General features: G+C 46.8%; 1 protein-coding gene across 1 annotated transcript; it reads left to right on the forward strand.

Moving 5' to 3' along the window:
* Window positions 1–3,007: 3,007 nt before the first annotated feature.
* On the forward strand, window positions 3,008–24,309 carry SLC48A1 (solute carrier family 48 member 1). Its single transcript, XM_055003779.1, has 3 exons — window positions 3,008–3,206; window positions 19,736–19,903; window positions 21,719–24,309. The coding sequence occupies exons 1-3, from the start codon at window positions 3,068–3,070 to the stop codon at window positions 21,853–21,855; spliced, it is 444 nt and encodes a 147-aa protein (XP_054859754.1). The 5' UTR covers window positions 3,008–3,067; the 3' UTR covers window positions 21,856–24,309.
* The last annotated feature ends 1,586 nt before the right edge of the window (window positions 24,310–25,895 follow it).

Genomic DNA, 25,895 nt, shown 5'->3' on the forward strand with positions numbered 1-25,895 from the left:
AGACAGTATCACAATACAACTCACGAAATCTTACTAAATAACAAAAAAACAAAACTCACAATCCAATAACAAAAACTCATGAACAATAACAAAAACAACTCACGAAATCTTACTAAATGTAAGTCATAACCAAGTAATAAACATAATTCACAGAATCATTTACTCACGCGTCAGAAAAGCAATTATTCATGTATATTCACAAACTTTTTGGATGATCAAGTGAAGTACTCTGTAACTGAGTCAACAAGGAACTGCTCTCTTAAAGCAGCATGTGCAATAGAACCATTATTACACAAGTCTCAAATAATCATAAGACAAGAATGGAATATTGCACAGTTCCATGCGTGAATTCAAAAAGAGTTCATATTGTTCCAACTGTAGTAAAGTGCTGCTGAGTCAGTTTATAAAACATCCAAGGGAATAAATCTCAAAGTCCAAGCACACTCTCAATGCAATCCTAAAAAGAGAGATTCCAGTCTAAGGGCATTGATTTCAGAGAGCTTAGGTTGGAGTAACTCTTTTTAGGATTGCTCTGTCAGTCCTTGTTGAATAAATTCATCAACTACTTAGTTCATAAGGTGTCAGTTGATCATTCATGCAGATTTAGGATGAGCTGTGATCAAATCTTGTTCTATGGGCCGTCTAGATCCTTTAAATCCCTTTTCAACATGAATCTTTTTCAAGGCATCGCCGACTATAACCGGCACAACTGTTCCGGCATGCTGGCATGTTCAATCCTAAAATAATAATCCTGAGCTCCTTGGAGGAAGGACAGCATTACAAATGTAAGATAAAATGGATGAAAAGGTACCATGCATACATCCCATCCCATCCCACCCCATCCCATATTTACATCGTGCATATACTGTCCCCCCAGGCTTTAACAAAGATCTGGGATTCCTCGCTCACCTTAAATGCTAATGTCTTGCATATTGCACCTCTTATGGATGGTAACAGTTCTGTCCTACACAGAGTTACACCTCTCTAAGCCCATGGGTTTAGAAGGGCATAACTGTCCGTGAGGTAGCTTTAGGTGGGTAGAATCTAATAGCTGGTCTGCAGTGGAACAACATGATTTCAGTCTTGAGTGTTCTTCATCTCTAAGAATCTCTCTACACAAGACTTCTGACACGTGTTCTTCACATGTTGGGAGATGCAACGTTAGTTGGGAAGAGTAGTTTTAAATGACAGAGCAGGCAGAGATCATTCTGCAGGGGACAGATTCTCTCACAGCACTCTGCCGCCTCTGGTGTGCCGGACTCTGTCCCCTTCTGGAGTCTTTGCCCTGCTGAGGCTTGGTTAATTCAAAGCAGCAACGGCGGCAGGGCAAAGGCTTCGAAGAGGAGGCGGTCCGGCATACCAGAGGCAGTGGAGGAATCCACCGGCAGTGAGAGAATCCATCCCCTCCGGAGTGATCTTTGCCAGCTCTGTCTTTTAAAACAATGCTTACCGGCTAACATTACATCTCCTGGCACTTGACAAACACACTCTCAGGCTTTTCGTGTAGAGACGCTCTAAGGTGCCGCTGGATTCAAATCCTGCTGTGTGTGGGATGGCATTGTCAACTAGTTCCACTTTATCACAATTTCCTGTATTATCTGCTTATTTTATTTCATTCCTCAATTGATGTTATGTTAACCCAACGTTGCCTTTTTAACAACAACACCTGAGTGAAGGGGTGACTCTTTTGATCTTGTTTTAAACCGGCCTCTTTGATTGAGTCAAGCCACCTCGTTTGAGGTCTTCCTCTTTCCCTACTGCCTTCCACTTTTCCTAGCATTACTGACGTTTCCAGAGAATTTTGTCTTCTCATGATGTGACCGAAGTACGACAGCCTCAGTTTTATCATTTTAGCTTCTAGGGAGAATTCAAGCTTGATTTGATCTAGTTCTAAAAAGTGTTTTATTTGGCTGCTGCAGATAGACACGAATTAACCGCTCCAGAATCAGGGTGTGTTTGGGAAATTTCTGCCCAACTTTCCCGGCACAGGCGGCAGGGTGGCTTTGGCGCTGTCTCCGCATGAGCGCCTTCCCCTGGAATAGATCCAGAGGAGTTAACCGTGTCAGTCTGTAGTTGCAAAATAATAGAGTCCAATAGTGCCTTTAAGATTAACCAACTTTATTGTAGCATAAGCTTTCAAGAGCCACAGCTCTCTTCATCATATGCATTTGATGAAGAGAGCTGTGGTTCTCAAAAGCTTATGCATCTGATGAAGAGAGCTGTGGTTCTTGAAAGCTTATGCTATAATAAAGTTGGTTAGTCTTAAAGGTGCTACTGGACTCTGTACTATTTCCCCTGGAATCAGAGCCTTTCCTCCCGCAGGGATATAAAATCCACCCAGGACAGTGCGGCAGCTCCAGTAGAGTCCAGTAGCACCTTTAAGACTAACCAACTTTATTGAAGCATAAGCTTTCGAGAACCACAGCTCTCTTCGTCAGATGCATATGACGAAGAGAGCTGTGGTTCTCAAAAGCTTATGCATCTGACGAAGGGAGCTGTGGTTCTCGAAAGCTGGTGCATCTGACGAAGAGAGCTATGGTTTTCAAAAGCTTATGCATCTGACGAAGAGAGCTGTGGTTCTCAAAATTCCTGCATCTGACGAAGAGAGCTGTGGTTCTCGAAAGCTTATGCATCGGACAAAGAGAGCTGTGGTTCTCCAAAATTCCTGCATCTGACGAAGAGAGCTGTGGTTCTCGAAAGCTTACGCTGCAATAAAGTTGGTTAGTCTTAAAGGTGCTACCGGGCTCTCTGCTATTTCCCCTGGAATCGGCGCGTCTCCTCCCCGCAGGGACACAAAACCCGCCGGGCCGGTGCGGCAGCTCCCCCGATCCGTCTCCTCGGAGCGGAGGCGACCCAAGGACGGCGACGCCTCTCGCGGCAGGAGCGGGCGGCGAGCGCCGAGTCCCCCCGGCCGCAGGGAGCCGCTGCAGAGGGGGGCGTCGCCGGGGAGGACCGGGAGGCGGAGCCGCCCTCGGCGGAGCCCTGCCGAGCGCAAAGCGCCCCGACCGGCTCGGCTTCGTGCGCCTCGGCGCGGCTCGCCTCGGGAGGGAGGGAGCGAGCGAGCGCGATGGCGGTCTCGAGGAAGCTGGCCATCCGCCTGGCCTACGCGGCCGCCGGCACCGTCTTCGGCCTGTCGGCCTTTCTCTCCTGGAACCTGGTCCCCAGCCTGCGGCAGCCCTGCACCGCCGCCGCCGGAGGGCTCTCCGGTAAGCTTCGCCCAAGCGTGCCGGGTGCGGATTTGGCGAGCCTCCTTTGGGCTGCCCCCCTTGGAGCGCTCGAAGGTATCCTGGTGGCGGGCCCATCCGGGGGTATCTGCCCCCCACCCCGCCATCGGCTCCAAACGTGACAGCCCGTGGCTCAAGATCTCCGGAGTAACTACCGCGCCCTGGTTGTGTACGAGCCATTCGGAGTGCAGAGATGCTGCTCTGAAGTCTGCCTTGCCAGGCGCCGCGGGGGGGACTGCGTTTCTACCCCCTCTCCCAATCTTGATCTTGATCTTGGGTGGGGGACACCTTTCTTGAGGCCCCCTTGCTGGGAAAGCCACCGAACTAACAGTGCAATCCTAAACAGAGTTATCCCAGTCTAAGCCCCTTGGAATCAATGGGCTGAGACGGAAGTAACTGTTTGGGATTACATTCGACGTTATTAGTCCATGCTGCCTGTCTTCGGTGAAGATAGTTTCAGATAGGTAGCTGTGTTCGTCTGCAGTAGAACAGCAGGATTTGAATCCGGTGCCACCTTAGAGACCAATGAGATTTTCAGCATATAAACTTCTGAGAGTCAAAGCTCTTTGATATCCGCAGAAGGGAGCTTGGGCTCTCAGTGGCTTACGCTCTGAAAATCTTGTTTGGTCTCTACGGTGCCACCGGACTCGAATCCTCCTAGCCCATACTGCTTTTCGATGGTTGGATGATGTCATTATTTTCTCTGTTTTGCAAAATACTGCCTAGCCTCTCTGTTCCTCTCCTCGCTTTAAATCTTTGCATTGTGATTGGGGACAAAGGTCTTAAAGCAATCTTTCCAAGTAAGACCATGCAAGTAAAGTACTAGGCCTTAATGTTTTTCAGTAGCCACGCGTGTTGGGGGTATATCCGCAGCTAGAACATAGGAAGCTGCCCTATACAGGGTCGGATTCCTCCTCTGCCAAGTTCCCTCTTGTTTACTCCGACTGATCTTTCCCATCACCTGCTATCTGGGCCTTTTAACTGGAGGTGCCTGGAATTGAACCTGGAGCCTTTTGCATGCAAAGCAGGTGCTCAGCTGTGGCCACAGCCCCTTCCTTATAACCCAGTTCCTCCCTGGTTCACAAAAACATCGTTGTCTTGCTCCCTAAAAAAAGATAACGAATGACACACCTGCGTTAAAGGAGAACAGCATGTTATTTTTTACTAACCTTGTAGAGTGTCTCAAAAGTATAAAGACCTCTCGGAAACAAAATCTTCCAAAAAGGAGCTGGATTTTTAAAACGCCTCGCTGGGCTGTTAAAGCAGAAAAGTGTGTGTAATTGTGAGAATGATAATTAACACAGTTTACTTATCACTTGCCATGCTCTTCGCGGCATATGGTGCCAGCTAATTATAGTTACCGGAGAAGGAAATTAAGTGTTTGGAGAATCCGTCAATCAGCTTTAAAAGTCATTTCGGGAAGGCATGTTGGTCTTGTGTTCATGCATACTAACATTGTGAGAGATGGGGCTCAGAAACGCTTTTCATTGCCTATGTGAAATTGTAGCGTTACTCTTTGAACCTGTTGAATATTTAAGTCTGGCCTGTTTAAATGAGATCCTCCATTTGTTTTCCGCTGCCCCAGAAGGTCAGACCAGAACCAACAGGTTGAAATTAAATCAAGAGTTTTTGGCTAAACATTAGGAAGAATTTCCTGACAGTTAGAGCAGTCCCTCAGTGGAACAGGCTTCCTCGGGAGGTGGTGGGCTCTCCTTCTTTGGAGGTTTTTAAACAGAGGCTAGATGGTCACCTGACAGCAATGCTGATTCTGCGAACCTGGGCAAAGGGAGGGCAGGAAGGGTTACATCAGTGCTTGGTTCTCGTGGCCCCTTCTTACATGCCCAGGGTAATGCCAATCGCCACCTTGGGGTCAGGAAGCAATTTTCCCCAGGCCAGTTTGGCAAAGGATCGTGACAGTGTTTTGCCATCTTCTGGGCATGGAGCTGGGGTCACTGGGTGTGTGTGTGGTGGAGGCGAGGTGGTGGTGAATTTCCTACATTGTGCAGGGGGTTGGACTAGATGACCCTGGCGATCCCATCCAACTCGATGATTCTATGACTTGTAGTGGAAATGCATGCCCAGCTCTGTATTTATGCAGAGAAGCTGTCCAGTGCAGTAGGATGGAGGGGGAAGCAACATGCAAAGGGGGGCACCAGTAGCCAAAGACAGTGTGAGTGGTGGGGAATGAAGCTCAGAGTCGGGGAGAGACCTGGACCTGAGGGAGCGAAGTAGAGACCTCTGGGGGAATGGGATTTCTCCTCCCCATACGTCCCTTGTAGGCTCCCCGCCTGTTGTTCTCTCTGTACAAACCAGTTCCCAGGTCTGTTACGTTCTAGCATGAATCAGATCCCAGGACTGTGATAAGCAAGAGAGAGAGCAGGTTTGATTCGAACCACCAGGGCAGGAAGTAGATTTACTCCATACCCTAATACAGTCACTTAGGGCCAAGCTAGAAGTGACGAATGACACTTGAACAGCAAGTGTATTTCTCCCTGTTCACTTGCCCTCCACTCAATCCACTTGCCGTTCAAGTGTCATTCATCACTTGTAGCTTGGCCCTGAGTCCACTCCTTTGCCCTCCTATGTGTAAATGGGTTTGCTGGACTTGCGGACACAGTTGCAGTGAAGATAAAACCTCCCTTCTGCTACAGACACTGAGTGGTCCAGCCTTCAGTGACAAGAACCACGTAGTTCCCCTTCGTGTACACTCAAGTGTGCAGTGCGTTTTCATGTGCAATGCTCACCGGCGCATAGAATCGCCCCCAGTTTCTCATAATGCATTCTCCCTCCCCTCATAATGACGACTGGCGTTTTTACTAGCCGAGAATTACATTTCCTTGTTTGCAGATTTGTTGAGAACGAAGCGGCTGCACATTCTGCCAAAGATACAGGCCAAGGAGTTTTGCGTTGCAAAATTTTGAGGTTTTAATTTTGTGATGCGGGGAGGATTTCTCAGAGAAAGCCCTACCAGTCCAACCAGTTTAAAACTGGCTTAAGCTTGCAGGATGCCCTCGGTGTGGAGACTCACCCATGTCAGGATAAGACAACATCTTTCCCCAGAATGTTGCGTTTGCATTCCCAGACAGTAGAAGATAGGATCAGCGCGCTAATCTTTAGGTGTAGCACTGTCCACTGTAATCGGTGATGTCTCTGTACAGCTTTGGGAAAGCTCGAACAGAAAGAGGTTCTTGGAGAAGCTGCAGTCATTAGTTCTGTTGGTGAACGGATAAAGATGTTTGTAGGAAACCTGGATACAAGGAGCTTTTTCCATGCATGTATCCTTCTTGCCGAATTAGGGCTTCCTGTGCCTCCAGTTTGGTACTTTACTGTGCTAGATTTTTAGGATTTTTTTTTTACACTGATGGCTAGCAATTGTTCATTCTTCCCTTTTGGCCGCCATGCCATTCAGGCAGTGGGAGTGATAATATAAGGTATGGGATTAAGCTTTGTGATTTATGCCGTTGGGTGGGGAGGTGCAAGAAACCTTGCAAGAAGAAGAACACATGCACCCTGCACCTTGGTAAATTATTCCAGTGGATTGATGGATTAGATCCAGCCAGCTTTTTCACTCCATCCTGCCCGGTTCCCTGTGCTACAACAGCCCCTGTCCAGCGTGGTTTTTGTCTGTGCCCATCCCATGATCTCCTGCATAGGCTTTTTGAGTGGCCAAAAGGGGATGGATCCAACTTGATTGATTGATTGATTAGACTTTTAGTGCCCCCTCTCTGCAAGCAGGCTCAGGGCCAGGTTACAATCATAAATAAGTTACAAGAGATAAAACCAATAAAGTAACATCTCAGTGCAAACATGAATATCAGCATTCCAGGTGGGGCACCCTTCCCCCTTCCCCTGCCCACCATACGCAAGATAAGAAAAGGGTGGAGGCATGGGTTGGTGAAACTCTAACTCCCCAGACATGGGGGGGGGTGTCACATGAACCCTATGCTCCGCCCCCCATTGGCAGGAGACTGTGGGCCAAGCTACACATGACGAAAGACACTTGCCTGGCAAGTGGATTGAGTGGAGGGCAAGTGAACAGGGAGAAATACACTTGCCATGCAAGTGTCATTCGTCATGTGTAGCTTGGCCCTGGCAGGGAGGCTAATTTGATGGATCCAGTGCTGATGGAACATCTCCGTCTTACAGGCCCGCTGAAAGGATGGGAGATCTTGGTGGTCCCGAGTGTCTTCCGACAGAGAGTTCCACCAGGTTGGGGCCAGGACAGAAAAAGCCCTGGCCCTGGTCAAGGCCGGATGAGCCTCCCTGGGGCCAGGGACCACCAGTAGGTGTTTACCTGCAGATCTAAGAGCCCTCTGAGGTACATACAGGGAGAGGCGGTCCCTCAGGTATGCTGGTCCCAGTCCGTTTAGGGATCCCAGTCCGCCTCTCCCGATATGAGCCCCAGAGGATGCTTCAATCCAGCGATAAACAGCTGTTAATGGTTCCTGGCCCCCAGGGAGGCCTGCCTACTGTCGACCAGAGCCAGGGCCTTTTTGGTCCTGGCTCCAACCTGGTGGAATGCTCTGTCTAAAGAGACCAGGGCCCAGCCGGATTTGCTATCCTTCCGCCGGGCCTGCAAGACGTAGCTGTTCTGCCAGGTGTACGGTTGACGCTGGCTGGGCCTCCCCAGCAGCCAACTAGATGAGAACGTGCCCCCCTACAGGAAGCACTTACCGCCCAGCCGTGTTAAATACTTTTGGAAATAGTTGGGTGGTGGTCTTTGGAGAAGTCTGCTGCTGTATGTTTTAAAAAAAATATTTATTTGGTTTCATTGTTTTTAAAGCTATTTGTATTTTAAATTATTATACTGATTGCAATCCTCCCTGAGCCTGCTGATGCGGGGAGGGCAGAATATAAATAAATAAATAAATAAATTTATCAGTCAGAACCGGAACCTTGAACCTGATCCGGAACTCCACGGGAAGCCAATTTAGCCCAAGGGAAGCTTGATATCTCCGCTGTAGATGTTGACTCTTAAAACTCATGCTTTAATGAATCGTCTCCAAGGCCTGATTCTCACAAACAGCAGGTCCTGTGCCTGGATTATATACCGTTTCAGATTGCAGATGGAGGTCTGCATGACTGAACACTGCTCCGAACACACAAGTTTTGCCCACATAAATCTAGATTTTGGGAAGAAGGATTTTCTCTTAAACTTTGCTCTCGCTTGCTTATGTTTTTGTGTGTAGGTTTCTTTTGATCAGGGAACACTTTTTCACAGAAGCCTGTCCTTCATTTCAAAGTGGTATAGTCCCACCTGCTTGCCAGAGTGGGATAGTCCAGGCAGAGGTTTACCAACACAGCAACAGTTGGAAAGAACTAATCATAAGACGCTACTGAACGTCAAGGTTGCCACAGACGTGCCCTCATATGCTTGCATGCCAGAATTTCAGATCTGCATTGGTCAATGCATGGCTGCTTGGAGAATGGATAATGCACTTTCAGTGCACTTTAATGCATGGATAATGCACTTTCAATGCACTTTAGCAATCATTTGGAAGTGGATTTTTTGTTTCACACATGAAAGCTCAGTTCCAAATGATCACTAAAGAGCATTGAAAGTGCATTATGCAGTGTGTGTGGAAGCAGCCAATGTCTGCAAGAACCAGAGTTGAAAAAGTGGAACAGAAAGATTTCTGGCATAGGATATTATGTACATGTGTTGGTACATGCATATATCTTATGCACATGTTGCATTATGTGCGCACATCCAGCCCATGCTGCATCACTCATAGTTGCCTTCTAGCTTGATAAGTAAACTGGGCCTTTCACCTTCCAAATGCCCTAGTCTTGTAGGAATAACTCTGTTGCATCAGTCAATTGAAACATCCCCATGTGAGGCAAACCCAGGGGTACAAAAGAAGGACCTGTTTTTTTGTAATGGGACAGATGAATAAATAACAGTTAACTTTCCTTGTGGTGGCTGCCCCTGAGTGGAGTTTGTTTATATTCCCTCTCCCATTTTTCCTCCAAGATCAGGCCCCAAAGCAGTTTTGCATTGATTGAAATCCACCACAAAGACCACAGGTTAGGGGTTTGTGTGTGTGCATGCATGCACTCCCATGGGCAGCTGCATGCAACGGACAGCTGATACACTCCGGGTTCTAGGTTTTGCCTCCCAGAAGGAGGAATAGAGGAAAGTGCAGGTGGACTTGGACGGGGAAGTGGGAGAGGGGAAATGGCTGGTGATAAAGATGCCGTTCTTCTGTTGAGCTAAAGAGTTTTCTGGCCCTTGGCAGTTCTATTTTCAGGTTGTACCTTAACTTTACATGGGGGTAGAGGTGGTTTGTCCTCTGTACTTGCGTTGGTTTTGCAATCAGGGAAACAATGGCAATTTCACCGTAGCGTGTTGCAATGTGTGCACAGTGTTTTCATGCCATTCACTTCTTCGCATGGTGCTCCCCGTCACAATCTCTCGTTGCAGTTGCAGAATTTTTCTTGTTAGGAGGGTGGAAGTTCAGGGGGGGTGGAAGCAACGAGCTGGATTCCTGGAATGAAAACAGTCAGCTCAGTCCTTGAGAGAGAGAATGTTGAGTGATAGCTACCTTACTCTTAAGAGGCTTTTTGGTATGTGCGCGTGCTATATTTACGCCATGCAGTGGCTTCAATCTGTTGGATAAAGCAAAGCTTTAGATTACACGGGACTGTGTTGCTGAGCTAGTAGATAAACGAGTTCCCCACCCTTGTGGTGGGGGAGTGAAGGAAGGGAGAAGCGAGCCATTGTTGAGCGCAACAATTGCTCAGTGTCTGGGGAAGAGTCCTTGGGGAATGCTCTTTGGTGTTGCAATAGATGCTGTGCCCTTTTTTTAAAAAAGTGTGTGTGAGGGGATAGAGTAGATGACAACCTCCCCCAAAGAAAACAATTAAATTATGCCGAAAAACCTTCTTTGATCCTGTTGAAAAGGCAAAAGGACAGAAACAGATTTCTCGTTGTAGAAATAGTAAATGGCTTGAAAATGAGATCATACAAGGCTCATTTCGACTTGCGTAAGAACATCTGAAGGGCCCTGCTGGATCATACGGGCGGTCCATCTTGTCTAGTATTCTGTGTCACGCAGTGGCCAACCAGCTGCCCTGGAGGGCCCACAAACAGGCTGCAGAGGCCGAGGCCCTCCCACAGTGCTTCTTTCTAGAGGTTGACTGCCTTCAGACATGGAGGTTCCGTTGTCTTCCCATGGCTATAGATCCAAAGGAATTAGCCGTGTTAGTCTGTAGTTGCAAAACAGTAAAGAGTCCAGTAGCGCCTTTAAGACTATCCAACTTTATTGTAGCAGAAGCTTTCGAGAACCACAGCTCTCTTCGTCAGATGCAGCATCTGACAAAGAGAGCTGTGTTTCTCGAAAGCTTACATTACAATAAAGTTGGATAGTCTTAAAAATGCTACTGGACTCTTTACTGTTTTGCAACTGCGGACTAATACGGCGAACTCCTGGATCTATAAAGTTGGTTAGTCTTAAAGGTGCTATTTATTTACATTTCTATCCCACCTTTCTGCCCAGGCAGAGCCGCAAAGACAGCCTTTCTTTGATTTCCTTTTGTTTGTCCTGAATTTATTGCCCAACAATTTTGTTGGGCACCCCAAGTTCTAGTATTATGGAAAAGGGAGAAAAACGTTGGAAATAGCAATGTCTGGCGTACAAAAGAGAAAGAGTAGAAAACTCTACGGGGAGCAGCAAGGGCTAGTCAGATAGGAACATGCGGAGACAGCACCTCTCTTTCTATTGAGTGTTGTTTCCTTGTCCTGTTTCCAAATTAGTACTCTTTGGGCAATATCCTGCTTCTTATCAGAATCCTTTTCTCTCTCTCAATCAGCTAGATAACTAGACTCCTATCTCTCTCTCTCTCCACTTTACTATCAAGTATGTTTGTTCCTAAATAAACTTTCTTTATTCTTTAATCAGTTTGTGTGTCTAATGTTGTGCAAAGCACTCTGCCAATAAAAAAAAAGCTCCCCCTGTCCAGTTTCCTCTATGACATGCATAATTTTATAAACCTCGTCTTCCCTTATCTCATCTTTTTATCTAGTCTGGAAAGTTTCAAACTCACCAACCTTTCCTCGTAGGAAAACTGTTCCGACCCCTTAATCATCTTGGTTGCCTTCTGTACATTTTCAATTTCTGCAATATTTTCTGGCTTTTCCTTCTTTGCTCACCCAACGATGCCTCCAGCCTTTCCCGCCAGCATTTCCCCCCAACTAGCTTTTTCTTCACCCCCCTGCCATCTTCCGCTTCAGACCTATATGGGTTTCATTGGCCTGTCTAGGACACTTCTAAAACTTCAGGTAGCAGTTGAAATCATTACTAAGAGCGACTATACAAACACTTCTGGCCGATCTTCCCTTGGGGAGAAGATAGATGTATATTTTTAAAGTTCTATTTCTGTCTTAGGCCGTTGGCCATGGGATGTTTTCTTTTCCAGCAGGTGGGAGAGGAAGTGGCCAGGGTGAAGCAGCCAGCCCGTGATGACCGTAGCACATACTATATTCGAGTTGCAGGTGTGCTGCCGCCGCAGTTGTGTTTTAAAGAGACCTCAAATGCATTTGCAGCACTGACTCTCCTCTTAGGCTGATTCCACACACGTTGGAAAATGCACTTTCAATGCGCTTTATCAATCGTTTGAGGTGGGTTTTTTGTTCCGCACACGAAAAAATCCGTTCCAAATGATCTATGAAGAGGATTGGAAATGCATTATCCAACGTGTGCGGACTCAGCCGGAGTATAGCTCTGTCTTCTCCCTCGCTCCTTCCTTATCAGATTTAGCACACCGAGCCTTATGCAACAAGCTCTAATTCTGGGGCCTGGAAAGTGTGTGAGCTTCTGGCCGTCCTAACAATTGCTAATGTGGGTCAGACAACAGATCAGTCCTGGCCGGCACTAGATCAAATAGCACCTCAAGCAAAGAACTTCTCTCCCCCCCTCCATTTCTGTATGTTTTGAATACCCTTTTAAAAGTCCATTTCATTACAGTCGTATATGATTCCCTTGCGTGATGTATCCCAGCAATAAACAAGCGTTATTAATGTGGGTTTGGACGCTTCTTTCTTTGATGATCCCTTTATTTTCGATGGACTAGGTGAGGTTCACCTGCTCTTCATTGACTAGGCAGTGATGTTGTAAACTTTCTCACACATTAAGAACAAAACGAAAGCAGAGATGTCAATGCTAGCCACAGAGATGAATGTTACCAGTCTTGCAAGTGAAGACAAGTTGTCTGTTTCAGCTGTTTGTGTAGATAGCCCGTGACAAATATCCTTTGAGTTCAACAACTCCACTGCCACTGAGAGTCTCTCTGCAAGAGACAGCTCGGCACATGTTCCTCAAGTGTAGGGAGACGCAATGTTAGCCGGGAAATGTAGTTTTAAAAGATAGAGCTGGCGGGATCACTCCTCAGAAGGTTTGTTAATTTCATCTTTGCCTCCCCAAAGGCTCTGTCAATTTCACCTCTCCAGTCTAAAACTATATAGTTCAAAAAGATAGAGTAGGAAGAGATCGCTCCTTAGAAGGTTTGTTAATTTCATCTTCACCTCCAGGAAGGCTCTGTCAATTTCACCTCTCTGTCTCTGTCTTTTTAGACTACCCTTCCCGGCTAACATTGCATCTCCTGACACGTGTTCTTCATGTGTCAGATGTCTCGTGTAGAGAGACTCAGTGTGTTACCCCAGGTAGTTTCAAAGGGTTTGCCATGTTACTCTCTCGTAGCAAAACAGAAGTCCATTGACATCTTAAAGACTAATAACTATTTCAGTATGCGTTTTCATGAGCCACAGCTCACTTCATCAGATAGATGATGGAAAATCATGATGGAAACCTCTTCTGGGGAACTTGGAGGAGTCAAAGCCTGCCCTGAATCGAGCCCTGGATGCTTTTAACTCAGCTCCTTGTTTGCAATGTTGGTGTGCCACCTCCCTCTGGAAAACAAATAAATTGGGCATCAAATGCACCTCCTCACAAGTCCACGGATGCCCCAGCCACTGCCAGCATTTGCACCTCTAGTAGTTGTTGTAGCTGTAGTAGTAGTAATAATAATAAATAAGGCAAAAGGTAAAGGTGGTCCCCTGTGCAAGCACCGAGTCATTACTGACCCATGGGGGGACGTCGCATCACGACATTTTCCTGGCAGGCTTTTGTTACAGGGTGGTTTGCCATTGCCTTCCCCAGTCATCTACATTTTACCCCCAGGAAACTGGGTACTCATTTTACCAACCTCAGAAGGATGGAAGGCTGAGTCAACCTTGAGCCGGCTACGTGAACCTGGCTTCTGCCAGGATCGAACTCAGGTCGTGAGCAGAGCTTGGACTGCAGTACTGCAGCTTACCACTCTGTCACGGGGTTTCTTGTTGATAGGGTAGGTAAAGGTAGTCCCCTGTGCAAGCACCAAATCATTACTGACCCATGGGGGGACGTCGCATCACGACGTTTTCTTGGCAGACTTTTTACAGGGTGGTTTGCCATTGCCTTCCCCAGTCATCTACACTTCAAATAATGACGTGAAAATAAAACAAGGAACAAAAAATTGAGAATTTGATTTTTAAAAAAATGTTTTTTGGAAAATTATACAAGCTATCAGATTCCCCCCAAATTTACAAACATTTCACTTTGAATTCCTCCGCCCTGGAGCTTGAGACTCGGGCCAAATTTCTCCCTCTCCCCCTACCGGGTGAGGCCTTCTGCAGATCCATGTGAATACAGAAAAAGCAGAGTTTGGTACTGGGAGCCGACTGAATTCAGCATCCAGAGCTGACTCGCTCATCTTGGCTCTAAAGGGGCTGGCAGGTGTTCTGAAGACCTGGAGGGTTGGAGTTGGGCGTGCTCCCTGGGAAGCCCTTCTGTGTAAGGCCGCATCTAATTGCATCTCTGGTTGCCAGGAGGAACGCATTGTGTAGAGTCATGGGTATTGCTCGAGACCTGAGGCGTCGATGAGGGAAGTCCCTGGCAGTCCGGGATGTTCGAGGAGCAAGGATGTCTCTTGGGAGCCTGGGTGGATGCTGAAAGAAATAAATCCTGGAAATGCAATTCTTTGGAAAACTGGAGGAAGCAAAGCGGCTAATATTTTGAGCGAATGTTGATGCCGCCACAGTCTTCTGGGTCGGGAATGCTTTTTCTCGATCCCGGCACAGGGCTGGCTGGGGGAAGGGGAGCCCGAAGGAGTTTTCTTTCAGGACAGGAGCGACACAGTCCTAAAATCTTTCCGCCTTTGTGCATCTTCCCTCTTGTGCATTTGCTGATGTCTCTTATCTCATTCTAGCATGTGGAGGGGTGTGTGTCGTGCAAAAGAACTGAACTTTGGAGCAGCCAAGCGTTTGTTAGTGCTGGAGCCTGAACAAACAGCCGCCTGGTGTTCTAACAGTTGTTTGTTTTCGCCCAGGAGAAAGGGAGACTCCAAGAGGACGGGGCTTTTTTAGCAGGGTGGCCAGAAATAAAACCTGGACTGCCTGTGGAGTAAGGACTATCTTTGGCACACCAACGACAGGTGCTGTACTTGTTGGTGTGTGAGGATGCTTAATTTCCCAAAGGCCTGAGCCCCGCTGCATCCTTCGCCCTTAAAAGATAGTATTTGGTCTAGAAGCTCTGCCCCCTCATGCTGCATGTCTGTGGCGGGGAGTGGTTCCTTAAGGAAATGAACTCTGCATATGCACAGAAACTGTGCTGTAATTATTTCTGGCATATCAGTGTTGAGTGGTTCTTAATAAAGTAATTTAAGTGCAAAATATCCATCAGATATGCATACGTATTGAAGGGGACGTTGCCCAGCATCTAGAATGTAGCACTGTTAATATAACTCCTCTTGCTCTACGTAGACTTGCAGCTCAAACTACTTGGGATTGGAAATAGGGTTGCCAGCCTCCAGGTGGTGGCTGGAGATGTCCTAGAATTACAACTGATCTCCAGGCAACAGAGATCAGTTCCCCTGCTGTTTGGGGCTGCTGTTGGGGGGTGATCTCTATGGCATTATACCCTGCTAAGGTCCCTCCCTCCCCAAACACTGCCCTTTCCAGTTGCCACCTCCCAAATCTCCAGGAATTTCACAATCTGGAGCTGGCAACCCAATTCTGAATTGTAGTGTCTGCAACAAACCCGGCTCCTAATTTGTCACAAGATTAGTTCGAATGTGGAAGCTACTGTGAAGTCATTAGCAGTTATGGAAACGATGCAAAGTTCAAACCTTTTGTCCAGCTTTTATATAATGTTTTTTGCTGTGTCATTTGGAAGAGGTCCTTTTCAAAGGGTTTCCACTTCTGTTGAGTCATGGTACCCTGAAAATGCAGCATCAGGTGGGGGGAGGTTGCCTCGTGGCCTGAGTCAGCTTCTGCCAAGTGAGGGTAAACAGACCACGCTTCCTGCTGAGAAGAACAGCTTAGGAAAGAAAGGGTGACTTAGCCTTTTTTCCCCCACTGAACTTTATTTTTAATGCAACCCTGAAGCTTGCACTTCTGCAATCTGGGAAATCCCCTTTTTCTGTCGCTTAGAACAGCACTTTGAAATTTCCTGGTTTTCATCAAACTTATAGAAAGTCTCTGGTCTCGTTCAGTTGTGGTTCTTTTAAACTCAGAATATACTCAGGACTTCATCTTGGAGTGGGTATAAACAGTAAAAGTGGGGTCACTGCCACATCCTTTCATCCACTTTGTGCTTGATCCTATTCCAGGCTGGTTGGCAGAGATCATAATGGCATCTTTCCAGATCCATATTATTATTTATTATTTATTTTATTTATGTCATTTATATTCCGCCTTTCTCACTGAGACTCAAGGCGGATTACACAATGTGAGATTAGTACAATCAGTGGCAAGGACAAGGGCAGGCATTTCCATACAGTGTCAAGAACATTTCCATAAACAATGTCATAGGCAGGGCTTTTTTTCTCGGAAAAGAGGTGGTGGAACTCAGTGGTGGAACTCAGGACCGCACAATGACGTCACTTTGGGTCAGCTGGAACAAGGGAGTTTTTTAAAGTTTAAATTGCGCTTGGCGAAAATGGTCACATGGCCAGTGGCCCCATCCCCTAATTTCCAGACAGAGGGGAGTTTAGATTGCCCTCCACACCGCATGGCATGGAGGGCAATCTAAATTCCCCTCTATCTGGAGATCAGGGGGCGAGGCCACCATCCATGTGACCATTTTCAAGAGGTGCTGGAACTCCGTTCCACCGCATTCCTGCTGAAAAAAAGCCCTGGTCATAGGGTAAATGAATACAAGTTTACAAAGACATAGCATTAGCAAGTATTCAGTATGGGGTTGAAGAACTGCTAAAACAAAATATAATCAATTCTAGGACTTGCATTAAACAACATGAAGCACAGGTAGTACATAGGAGTTAAATCCATTGCCAACCTAGCTACGTTGTGCAAGAGGGATGCCATTTTGACATCCGTTTCATGCAAATTGGTTTACCCCTTAAGGAACTCTAAGGATGGCATTTGCAAAGCAGGGCATTGCAAGATAGTAAACGACTGGTTCTTACTCCCCCAAACAATTACTATGGCTGTTAATTGAGCTGTAATCCTTGTTGGCATTTTCAATGCAGCTGTTTCGAACCGTCCCATTGTGTTTCCTTTAGGCCAGCAATGTAAAATAATCCATGTCCTTGTATTATGTGTGAATCGTTGCATAGATCCCATTTTGTGTGTCTTGGCAGAGATTTTGGCCCAGTTCACATGTTGCTGGCTTAGCGGTCAGGATTATGCTGTGGGCTTGTGCAGCTGTGTGCCTTCTTCCATTTCTTGGTTTGTGAAAATTGTAAGGTCCTAGCCTTCGTAGGTTTCAGAGAGCAAGCGTGATCTACGGTCCTTTTGATGGCGTAGTTGCCATTTCTGTGATGTGTACTACCCCAAATTCTCTCGGCTGCTGTTTCTCAGGGCCAAGCTACACATGACGAATGACACTTGAATGGCAAGTGGATTGAGTGGAGGGCAAGTGAACAGGGAGAAATACACTTGCTGTTCAAGTGTCATTCGTCACTTGCAGCTTGGCCCTCAGACAAAACAGCAACTGTGAATAGTGGGAGGATCATGAGTTGCGCGCACTCCCAGTATGAACAGTTAGATACCCTCAAACATAACACCTGGGAAAGGCTTCTGTGACATCCTACTTTGACGAGTACATGCTTACCACTAACATAGTTTGTCTCCAAAGCTAGAACTGGAAGCCACAGTTTCCAGGCTGCTGACATGTGAACTTGACGTACAGTATGTGTTACTGGCCACCATTTGTCTCCATAAAGTGGTGAGTTTGTGGCGTTCCTCTGGGAGAAAGGCAAGGGTGAAGCTTCATCTGCTACAAAAACCTACGCAGTGGTTAAATTTCCCAAATTTTAAACCACTTTCCTGACCCTTTGGGCTTAGGGTTTCCAGCCTCCGGGTGGTAGCTGGAGAGCTCCCGGAATTACAACTGATCTCCAGTTCACAGAGATCAGTTCCTCTGGAGAAAATGGCTGCTTTGGAGGATGGACTCTATGGCATTATACTGTGCTGAGGCCTCTCCCCTCCCTAAACCCCACCCTCTCCAGGCTCCACCCTACAAATCTCCAGGAAATTCCCAACCTGGAGCTGGCAACCCTATTTGGGCTGAATCTGGGGGAAAGGCAGCCTCCAGTATATATGCAGTGGGCCTCAGAGCATAGATATGGGAGATTAGGTGTGGATTTTTTTGCCTATCACTGCTGCTTCTGTGCTCCTGAAGTCTCCAATAGAGATGGGTATGACCCAGAAAAAAACCCGGAACCATGTGGTTCATGGTTCGTCAAATTTCACGAACCACGAACTTTCACAAACCTGCCCCTGGTTCATTTGGTTTGTGAAAACCGGTTCATTTGGTTTGTGAAAACGTCACATCCAGGTCAGAAAATCGTCACTTCCAGGTCAGCAGAAGATCACTTCCAGGCCAGCAGAAGTTCACTTCCGGGTCAGCAGAAGGTCTGCAGGAAGCCCATCCCCTGTGGCCTAGGAAACTGATTGATTGGCACCAGGCTGTCTGCCATGACGAACCAAAAAATGAACCAAACGAACCAGCCTAACGTTCATGGCGGTTCGTCAGAAATGGGATCTGACGGACCACGGGTTCGCGATCCAGCCTGGTTTGTCATGAATTTTGGTTCGTACTTCGGTCGTACTTTGGTCTCCACCTTCAGCTGCTTTTGTAACAGATCGTGTATGTGGGTACTGAAGCATGTTATGTGTCACTTGTGATTGGCCTATCAGTGCTTCCAGGGCATGCAGCAGTGCAATCCTAGACAGAGTTATACACACTTCTAAGCCCATTGACTTCAGTGGCATAGAAGGGTGTAACTGTTTACAATGGAACTGCTGATCAATGAAATGTTCCCCCCATTATAGCTTGTAACAGCCTCTTTCACCACCAGATGGCACTCTTCAACCTTCCTCCCCCATTCTCTATTGTTGGGAGAGAGGGTACTCCCTGATATTGAACAAAACAGATTTTTAGATGTTAATTTGCTTGTCAGCTTGGTTTTTTAAAAAAACCCTTTATTCTCATATGTGGCCACTGATATGTTGAAGGGCTAAGGTAATATAGTGAAAGACTGAGGGCCAAGCTACACATGACGAATGACACTTGAACGGCAAGTGGATTGAGTGGAGGGCAAGTGAACAGGGAGAAATACACTTGCTGTTCAAGTGTCATTCGTCACTTGTAGCTTGGCCCTGAGCTGCAAATGGGAAAGTCCCTGGTTCACGAAAGCTCATACCCTACCACAAATTTTGTTAGTCCTGGACTCTTGCTCTTTTCTACTGGTTCGATTCCTGCTGCTGCCATGGACACACCAGGTGACCTTGGACTAGCTCTCTAGAGAGCAAATAAGGCCTGCCTGGGGAAACTCCTAATTGATGAAAATCCAACTATCTACGGGCAAATAGCCAAGTTTTGTCTCCGTTTGGTTAAATTCTATAATAAAAAGTATGGCCATGCATAGTCTGTCCTGCTCTTTTTACGATTTTAACGTCAATGTTTTAAACATTAGAATTACTGCGGTTCCCAGAGAACTGTATACATTTTAAGATAAGATTTTAAATGCTAAATGTATTTTTCTATGTCCTTTACACTTTTACGCTGGATTTAACTATTCTATTGACTGTTAAAGATGTATTGCCATTGTAATGGCCTCTGACCTCAAATAAATTCATTCATTCAGTATCAGTCCCTGCGTCTGCAGTACACAAGTAATGATTATACTGGCCTAGTGTAAAGGGCTGGTGTAAGGATTACGATTTGTATGTTATCAACATTTGATTTATATACCGCCCTTCAGGATGACATACCACCCACTCAGAGCGGTTTACAAAGTATGTTATTATCCCACAACAAAACACCCTGTGAGGTGGGTGGGGCTGAGAGAGCTCTGAGAGAGCTGTGAATAGCCCAAGGTCGCCCAGCTGGCTTCAAGTGGAGGAGCGGGGAATCAAACCCGGCTCTCCGGATTAGAGTCCTGCTGCTCTTAACCACTACACCAAACTGGCTCTCAGTTTACAGGCTCTCTCTTTCTCTGTGCCCAAACAGGTGTGCTGGCATTCTGGGCTCTCATCACACACGTGATGTACGTGAAGGATTACTGGAGGACCTGGCTGAAGGGTCTGAAGTTCTTCCTCGTGGTCGGCGTTCTCTTCTGCATCCTCGCCATGGTTGGTTTCTGTACGTTCCTGGCAGCAGGCATTACGCAGCGGCAGTGTAAGTATGAGCTTGCTTTGTTTTAGCCCCCAAGTACGTAGACTCTGTTATAACAGGTGGTCCAAAGAGCGAGTGGGAGGGAGAGTTCTGAGTTCCATGGAATCCTGCAACCTCACCGGCAGAGGACACAGTTTGCATGAGCGAGTGTGCGGGTTCGGTCTCCGGATGGAGGTAGCAAAACTGGGAAGGCTCTCTACTGGAGGTGATGCTGCCAAGTCAGAGTAGAAAACGGCGAACTGGACAGAGAAATGGTCTAATTCCATATAAACCAGTTTCTTGTGTTCTTGTATGCGCTGCTAAGCAAATATTGATACATAATTTATTCTGAGGAGTTAGCTGTGTTAGTCTGTAGTCAGGGCCAGATCAAGGGTTGCCGGCACCCAGGGCAACCCAAGTCCCGCCCTCGCGTGCACGCGCTCCCGGCGGCTGGCAGCTGTGCCTGGTGCCCCCTCTTTGGTGGCGCCAGGGGCAGACTACCCCCCTGCCCTCCTCCCGGTCGATCTGGCCCTGTCTGTAGTAGCAAAATAGTAAAGAGTCCAGTAGCACCTTTAAGACTAACCAGTTTTACTGTAGCATAAGCTTTCGGGCAGTATATAAGCATCTGTATCATAGTAGTTAAGCGGTTGGATTGTGAATCAGCACTCTGCTGGTTCGACTCCCACTCCTGCTTTGAGCTCTGCAGGTGGCCTTGGGACAGCCACTGCTCTCAGCCCAGCTCCCAAGCTGTATTGCAGGGATAATAATAACACTGACTTTATCTACCACTCTGAGCAGGGCACTCATCTGACCAGAAGGTATATAAGCGCACTAGTTATTTTTATTGTTATACAACAATGCAATAAAACTGGGTTACACAAATTAAAGAACAGGGGCAACGAAACAGTGTAATACATTGCATAAGGTCTTGCTATTGATTCACAAAACTGAATTTCACAATTAGAATGCTGAAGTTAGTACAATACATCCAATAAACAATGGTTTTATTTTATGTACTTTATAGCTTGCCTTTCTCAAGGTGTAAAACAGTGAAATCGAATAGCTTGAGACACTTAATAAGCCATGCAATAGGACTAGGATTACAAAAATTAGACACAGTGCAAAAAAAAATCAGACATGATATGTCAAGAAATGCAGAGAACGGATTTGCAAAGCACATCAAGAGCGGGATAAGACAGAACACAAACACAGTATGCAGAACGACGAAAGTGTGGGAGCTTTCTTGGATAAGGGCTGGAAAAGCTGCCTAAAAATTCACAGGCAGTTAACATGTAAACAGTGTAAGCCCTTCCTGCAATCAAAACAGAACCAGTTGGGTTAGATCCACTGGAAGGCTCCACAGGTGAGAAGTGTTTTTGCCAGCCGAGTAGAAATTTTACACCTCCGCCTCCCACTGCAGACCAAATCCCTGCCCCCTGCCCCAACTGGGCCGTTTCCACACGGCTTACCTCTTGCCGGGATGCAGCGTGATAACAGCATCTTCCTGGCGCCATTTCGCGCGCGAAGACACTGTATCCCGACAAAAGGTAAACCGTGTGGAAATGGCCCTGTTCTGGTGAACAGGAATTCCTGGGAACATCTTGCAGGGATCGGGAGTCAGAGGGAGAATTCCCCCCCCCCACACACACACACACCGTTTATTGGTAGAAATCCTCCTTGGTATCTAGTTGTTGTGTATTTATGGGACGAATTCATGGAGAGAAAATGTCGGTGGCTACTGGATATGGAGAAGGTTGCTGTGGACCGAGGGAAAACTGGCCACAGGAGTTATACTTCCTTACCATGGTTCCTCACTATATGTCTGTTCCCTCCTTTTAGCCTTCACAGACCCAAAGAGCTACTACCTGTCCTGCATCTGGAGTTTCCTCTCCTTCAAGTGGGCCTTTCTCCTCTGCTTATATTCGAACCAGTACCGAAAGGAGTTTGCAGACATCAGCATCCTTAGTGACTTCTAAGACTTGGACTTCAGTCCCTCTGAGGGAATGTGTGTGTTAGAGGATTGCAGGACATTTGAGCGAGTGCCCGGAGTGCCGGTTCAGCAAGCAGAAAAGCCTACGAAAGCGGGAACCTGTCCCACGTCTGCTTACCCTTTGCCGGTTTCACTTGGGGTTCCTCTTTAACTGCTTTTATCCAGCTGCTTGGCTGCTTCCGTCAGTCTTGTCTGCATTACCTTTTGTGTTTTGCTCTTGCTTTGAGGAAGAATTCGTTCTTTTCACACACCACGAAACCAGGATTCTGCTCCAAGACCTCTTAGGCCTAGCGTGGGTATCTGTGTGTGGGTTTCTGTCCCCCATTTTTTGTGTGTGAAGCCGTGGTTTTGTTTGGGATGGCTGAAGAAATTGGTATGCGTACCCTAGGCCATCCTTCATAGCTAATGAACGACCAGCTGCCATTTTGTTTTGCTCGTGAGGCGCTCCATAAAACCCCCAAGATGGCTGGTTTGTACTACTTTCATACAGATGTATTTTCATAGAGCAAGGCTTGATTTCATTTGGAGAGAAGACTATTTTGAACACTTTCCCCCCACCCACCCCCCAGTTACATATCTCTTCCCCCCCCCCCTTTGTTGCTGTTCACAGCTTTAGGGAGAAGAAAACCTGTGGATATTTATGCACAACATGGCCCCGACCCTTTTTCTTCTCCAGGCACTTTTAAGGGGGCTGGGGAGTTGATGTTTTTAAAGTGAGATTTGTTGGCTCTGATGTTTTGAACATGAGTTCTGTTGAATATGGAAAACGGGGCAGGGGGGAAACTCCTTCCAAAGCTTATTGTTTTAGGGTACATTAACATTCCATCTTATCCCCAAGACGTGTACTAGGGTCCGAAATGGCATTATGATGTCAGATTAGTTCGATGAACATGTAATGTCGATACGAACGCCCAGATTGAGGGGGAAGGGGGAAGTCTGTGCAGGGGAACTGGTTGTGTCATCTACACATTGCCACATGTGTTTGGACCAAAACGTGTTAACTGCCTCACAGCTTCCACGAGATGCATAATTTGGGTTGGTTGTGTGTTTTTTAAAAGAAAAAGTAGCGAGACAACTGACTCTTAGACGGCAAAGTCTGGCCAGCCGCTACGTTAAAAGCAGCCGCGTTCTTCATTCGAGTGTGTTCTGTTATGTGTTTGTTCATAAGCTCTTTAAAAAAAAATAGAGGGTTGTGGTTTTTTCCTGTTTTAATTAGGACACTTTTTTAATGTCAGGATTGATTGGGAACAGAAGAAATTGGGTGACTGTTACGGTCCAAAGAAAGAAGGGATCCTCAGAACCTCTCTTTGTTGCTCTGAGCCAAATTTCTCTATGTTGGGTCCGATTGGACAGTTTGCCACTGCAGGGTCATCCGGTAATGTTCAATAGTTCCCTTGAGTCCCAGAGTATGTCACTTGGATGGGTTGCAATACATCTCTCCCCCTCTACCTTTGGGATGCAGGTATACGGGTCTACGATTTTCTCCTTGACTGTACCTTCTCTGAACATGGCTTTCTATCAGAGGGAACCTGTCTGCGAACCTTCCAACCTTAAGTTCACAAGTCTCATTCAAAGGAAAAACTTGGTGAGAATTGGTCTAATAGCAGATGCACTGCCAGGAATTTTGTGATCCAGCTTGTAGTCAACAAACAGCCTTACTCGCTGTCGAAACGAGATTCACAATGCTCCCGAAATGTATCAGGCTGTTGCTTTCCAACAGCTATGGATGACTCCTGGTTGTTTCTAAGCCTGCTAGAGAAGATGGAACAAGAATTACGGTCTCCCCCCCCCCCTTTTGTGGATTAGAAATTGAACTAGCTGCCATGGGTGGCCTTGTTGTGGCTTTTAAGTAGCGTCCGCGGCTGCATGTCGAGTCGATTTTCACAGGTAGCAGGACTGGTTTGCAGCAAAAAGAACAACCAGTTCCTGAGATCTCAGAAGCCACTTGTCCTTTTTGAAAAACTGCATGACCCACAAAAGGGGGGGGAGGAATCATCCACTCCCAATGCTGCAGTGGCTAGATGAACCAGAGAGCGGATTAACAGCCCAGAAACATCTGGATGGTCTTGCTCTGGCATATCTCGGGAGGGAGCTTAGTAACCACAGAAGGTGCCCGTGCGTAAATCCAATTGGCTCATGTTCTGTTGGTTGGAATTAGGGCAGGAGAACACGCGACGACAGCCAGGGTTGATTGGCCATGGTGAAGACTCTGGAATCCAGCTGTCCATCCGGCCTTCACCGCAACATCCCAACTGTCTCGCACTCTGTTGAGATGCTGCTTTTATCTTCGTGTTACATCCCTGTTTAACTCCGCCATCGGGAACCCTACTAAGTTTGTGTTTTTCCACCCCTCGCACACAATATTTGTAGCTCATGCAACCAGCACATCAAGCACTGGCTACTCCCAAGCTGCTTTTTGTTACAAATAAAAGGGGGAAAGAACAAACTGTGTGATGTATTTCTTGTGGGCGGAAGCTGCAAGCAAGCTGGGGAGAGGGGAACGGGTAGAGGAAGTGTGCAGATTTGGAGGGGTGCCTGTAACATATACCAGTTCAAAGCTGTGCAGGTAGGAGCTTCCTTACCGTTTAGCAAATTGAGTCACCCACTTCTAGCAGCAGGTTGTCCCCCCAGCTAAAAGCTTCCTTGCAACTTCTGCATTTTGGGGGAATATTTTTACTGTAGGACCAAGGAATGAAGGGTATACATGCATTCACCCCCACTGTCAGGTCAAAACCTTCCATGGACCAGTTTTTCCATACCTGTTGAAGCTTGTACCAAAATCAAAGCATTGCACAGCAGGGATGGATGTTTTCCCAGCTGTTTTCACAAAGTACACATACACCTGCATTGTAACTTGCCCTGCAGAGAGAAAATATATAATTCCCATTGTGTTTTCCTTGAAAGAGGCAAATAGCACCTTGGACGGGGGTGGGGGAGAGAAGATGCAATAGCATGCTCATTTCCTTTCCAGAGCAAGGAAAGCATGTTTGTATGTGTGCATGCGCGTGAAGGACAGAGGGACCCCGGCTCAATGGTACAACATTTGCTTGGCCCCCAGTTCAATCCCCAGCAATTCCAGTTAAAAGGATCAGGTAGCAGGTGATGGGAAAGACCTCTGCCTGAGACCTTGGAGAGACACTGCCAATCAAAGTAGACCATACTGATCTTGATGGAGCAAGGGTCTGATTCAGTATCATAATATAATAATAAAATTCAGTTTATATACCGCCCTTCAGGACAACTTAACACCCACTCAGAGCTGTTTACAAAGTATGTCATTATTATCCCCATAACAACAAACACCCTGTGAGGTGGGTGGTGCTGAGAGCGCTCTAGAAGAGCTGTGACTGACCCAAGGTCACCCAGCTGGCTTCAAGCGAAGGAGTGGGGAATCAAACCCGGTCCTCCAGATTAGAGTCCTGCGCTCTTAACCGCTACACCAAACTAGCTGTCATGCAGGTTAGTATTAAGGGTTGTGCAAGTGGCCTCTTGTCCTTTGCATGAAAGAGAAAGAGGAGAAAGCCTGCTGCAGTCACGTTAAAGCGAAGGATGAGGCAATCACTGGAGGAGGGGTGGAGGTCTACTTTGGATGGCTAGCAGAGTGATTTGCCCCACCTAGTCGTTTTCTGCCCAGCCCTGCCCTCGATCCCTGTAATCAATGAAGTTCCTAATCTAACAACCAGTTCTTCGATAGTCCTAACCTACTGGGTGTTTCCAAAAATGGATTTCTGTTGTGCAGCTGAAATTGCTGGATCCGATGTTAGCACTAAATCCATACCTGCTGGAATGCTTAGTTGCCACCTACCTGGCCACACAGAAAGGGCTCTGTGGTGAGCTTCATTTAAAAATACCAAAGTGTATAAGTACCAGGTCGTCCTATTGAGGTCTAAATCTTCCTTAGTACCGGGTCATCCTATCGAGGTCTAAATCTTCCTTAGTACCGGGTCGTCCTATCGAGGTCTAAATCTTCCTTTGTACCGGGTTGTCCTATCGAGGTCTAAATCTTCCTTAGTACCGGGTTGTCCT

This window comes from Eublepharis macularius, chromosome 19 (assembly GCF_028583425.1).
Source record: "Eublepharis macularius isolate TG4126 chromosome 19, MPM_Emac_v1.0, whole genome shotgun sequence".
Lineage (NCBI taxonomy): Eukaryota > Metazoa > Chordata > Lepidosauria > Squamata > Eublepharidae > Eublepharis > Eublepharis macularius.

What these genes read in the sequence shown, in the direction of transcription:
- SLC48A1 (XM_055003779.1), top strand. Translation starts at nt 3,068, where the DNA reads ATGGCGGTCTCGAGGAAGCTGGCCATCCGCCTGGCCTACGCGGCCGCC. An exon ending in CGCCGCCGGAGGGCTCTCCG is followed by an intron (nt 3,207 to 19,735) that starts GTAAGCTTCGCC and finishes GTGCCCAAACAG; the next exon opens with GTGTGCTGGCATTCTGGGCT. An exon ending in AGGCATTACGCAGCGGCAGT is followed by an intron (nt 19,904 to 21,718) that starts GTAAGTATGAGC and finishes CCCTCCTTTTAG; the next exon opens with CCTTCACAGACCCAAAGAGC.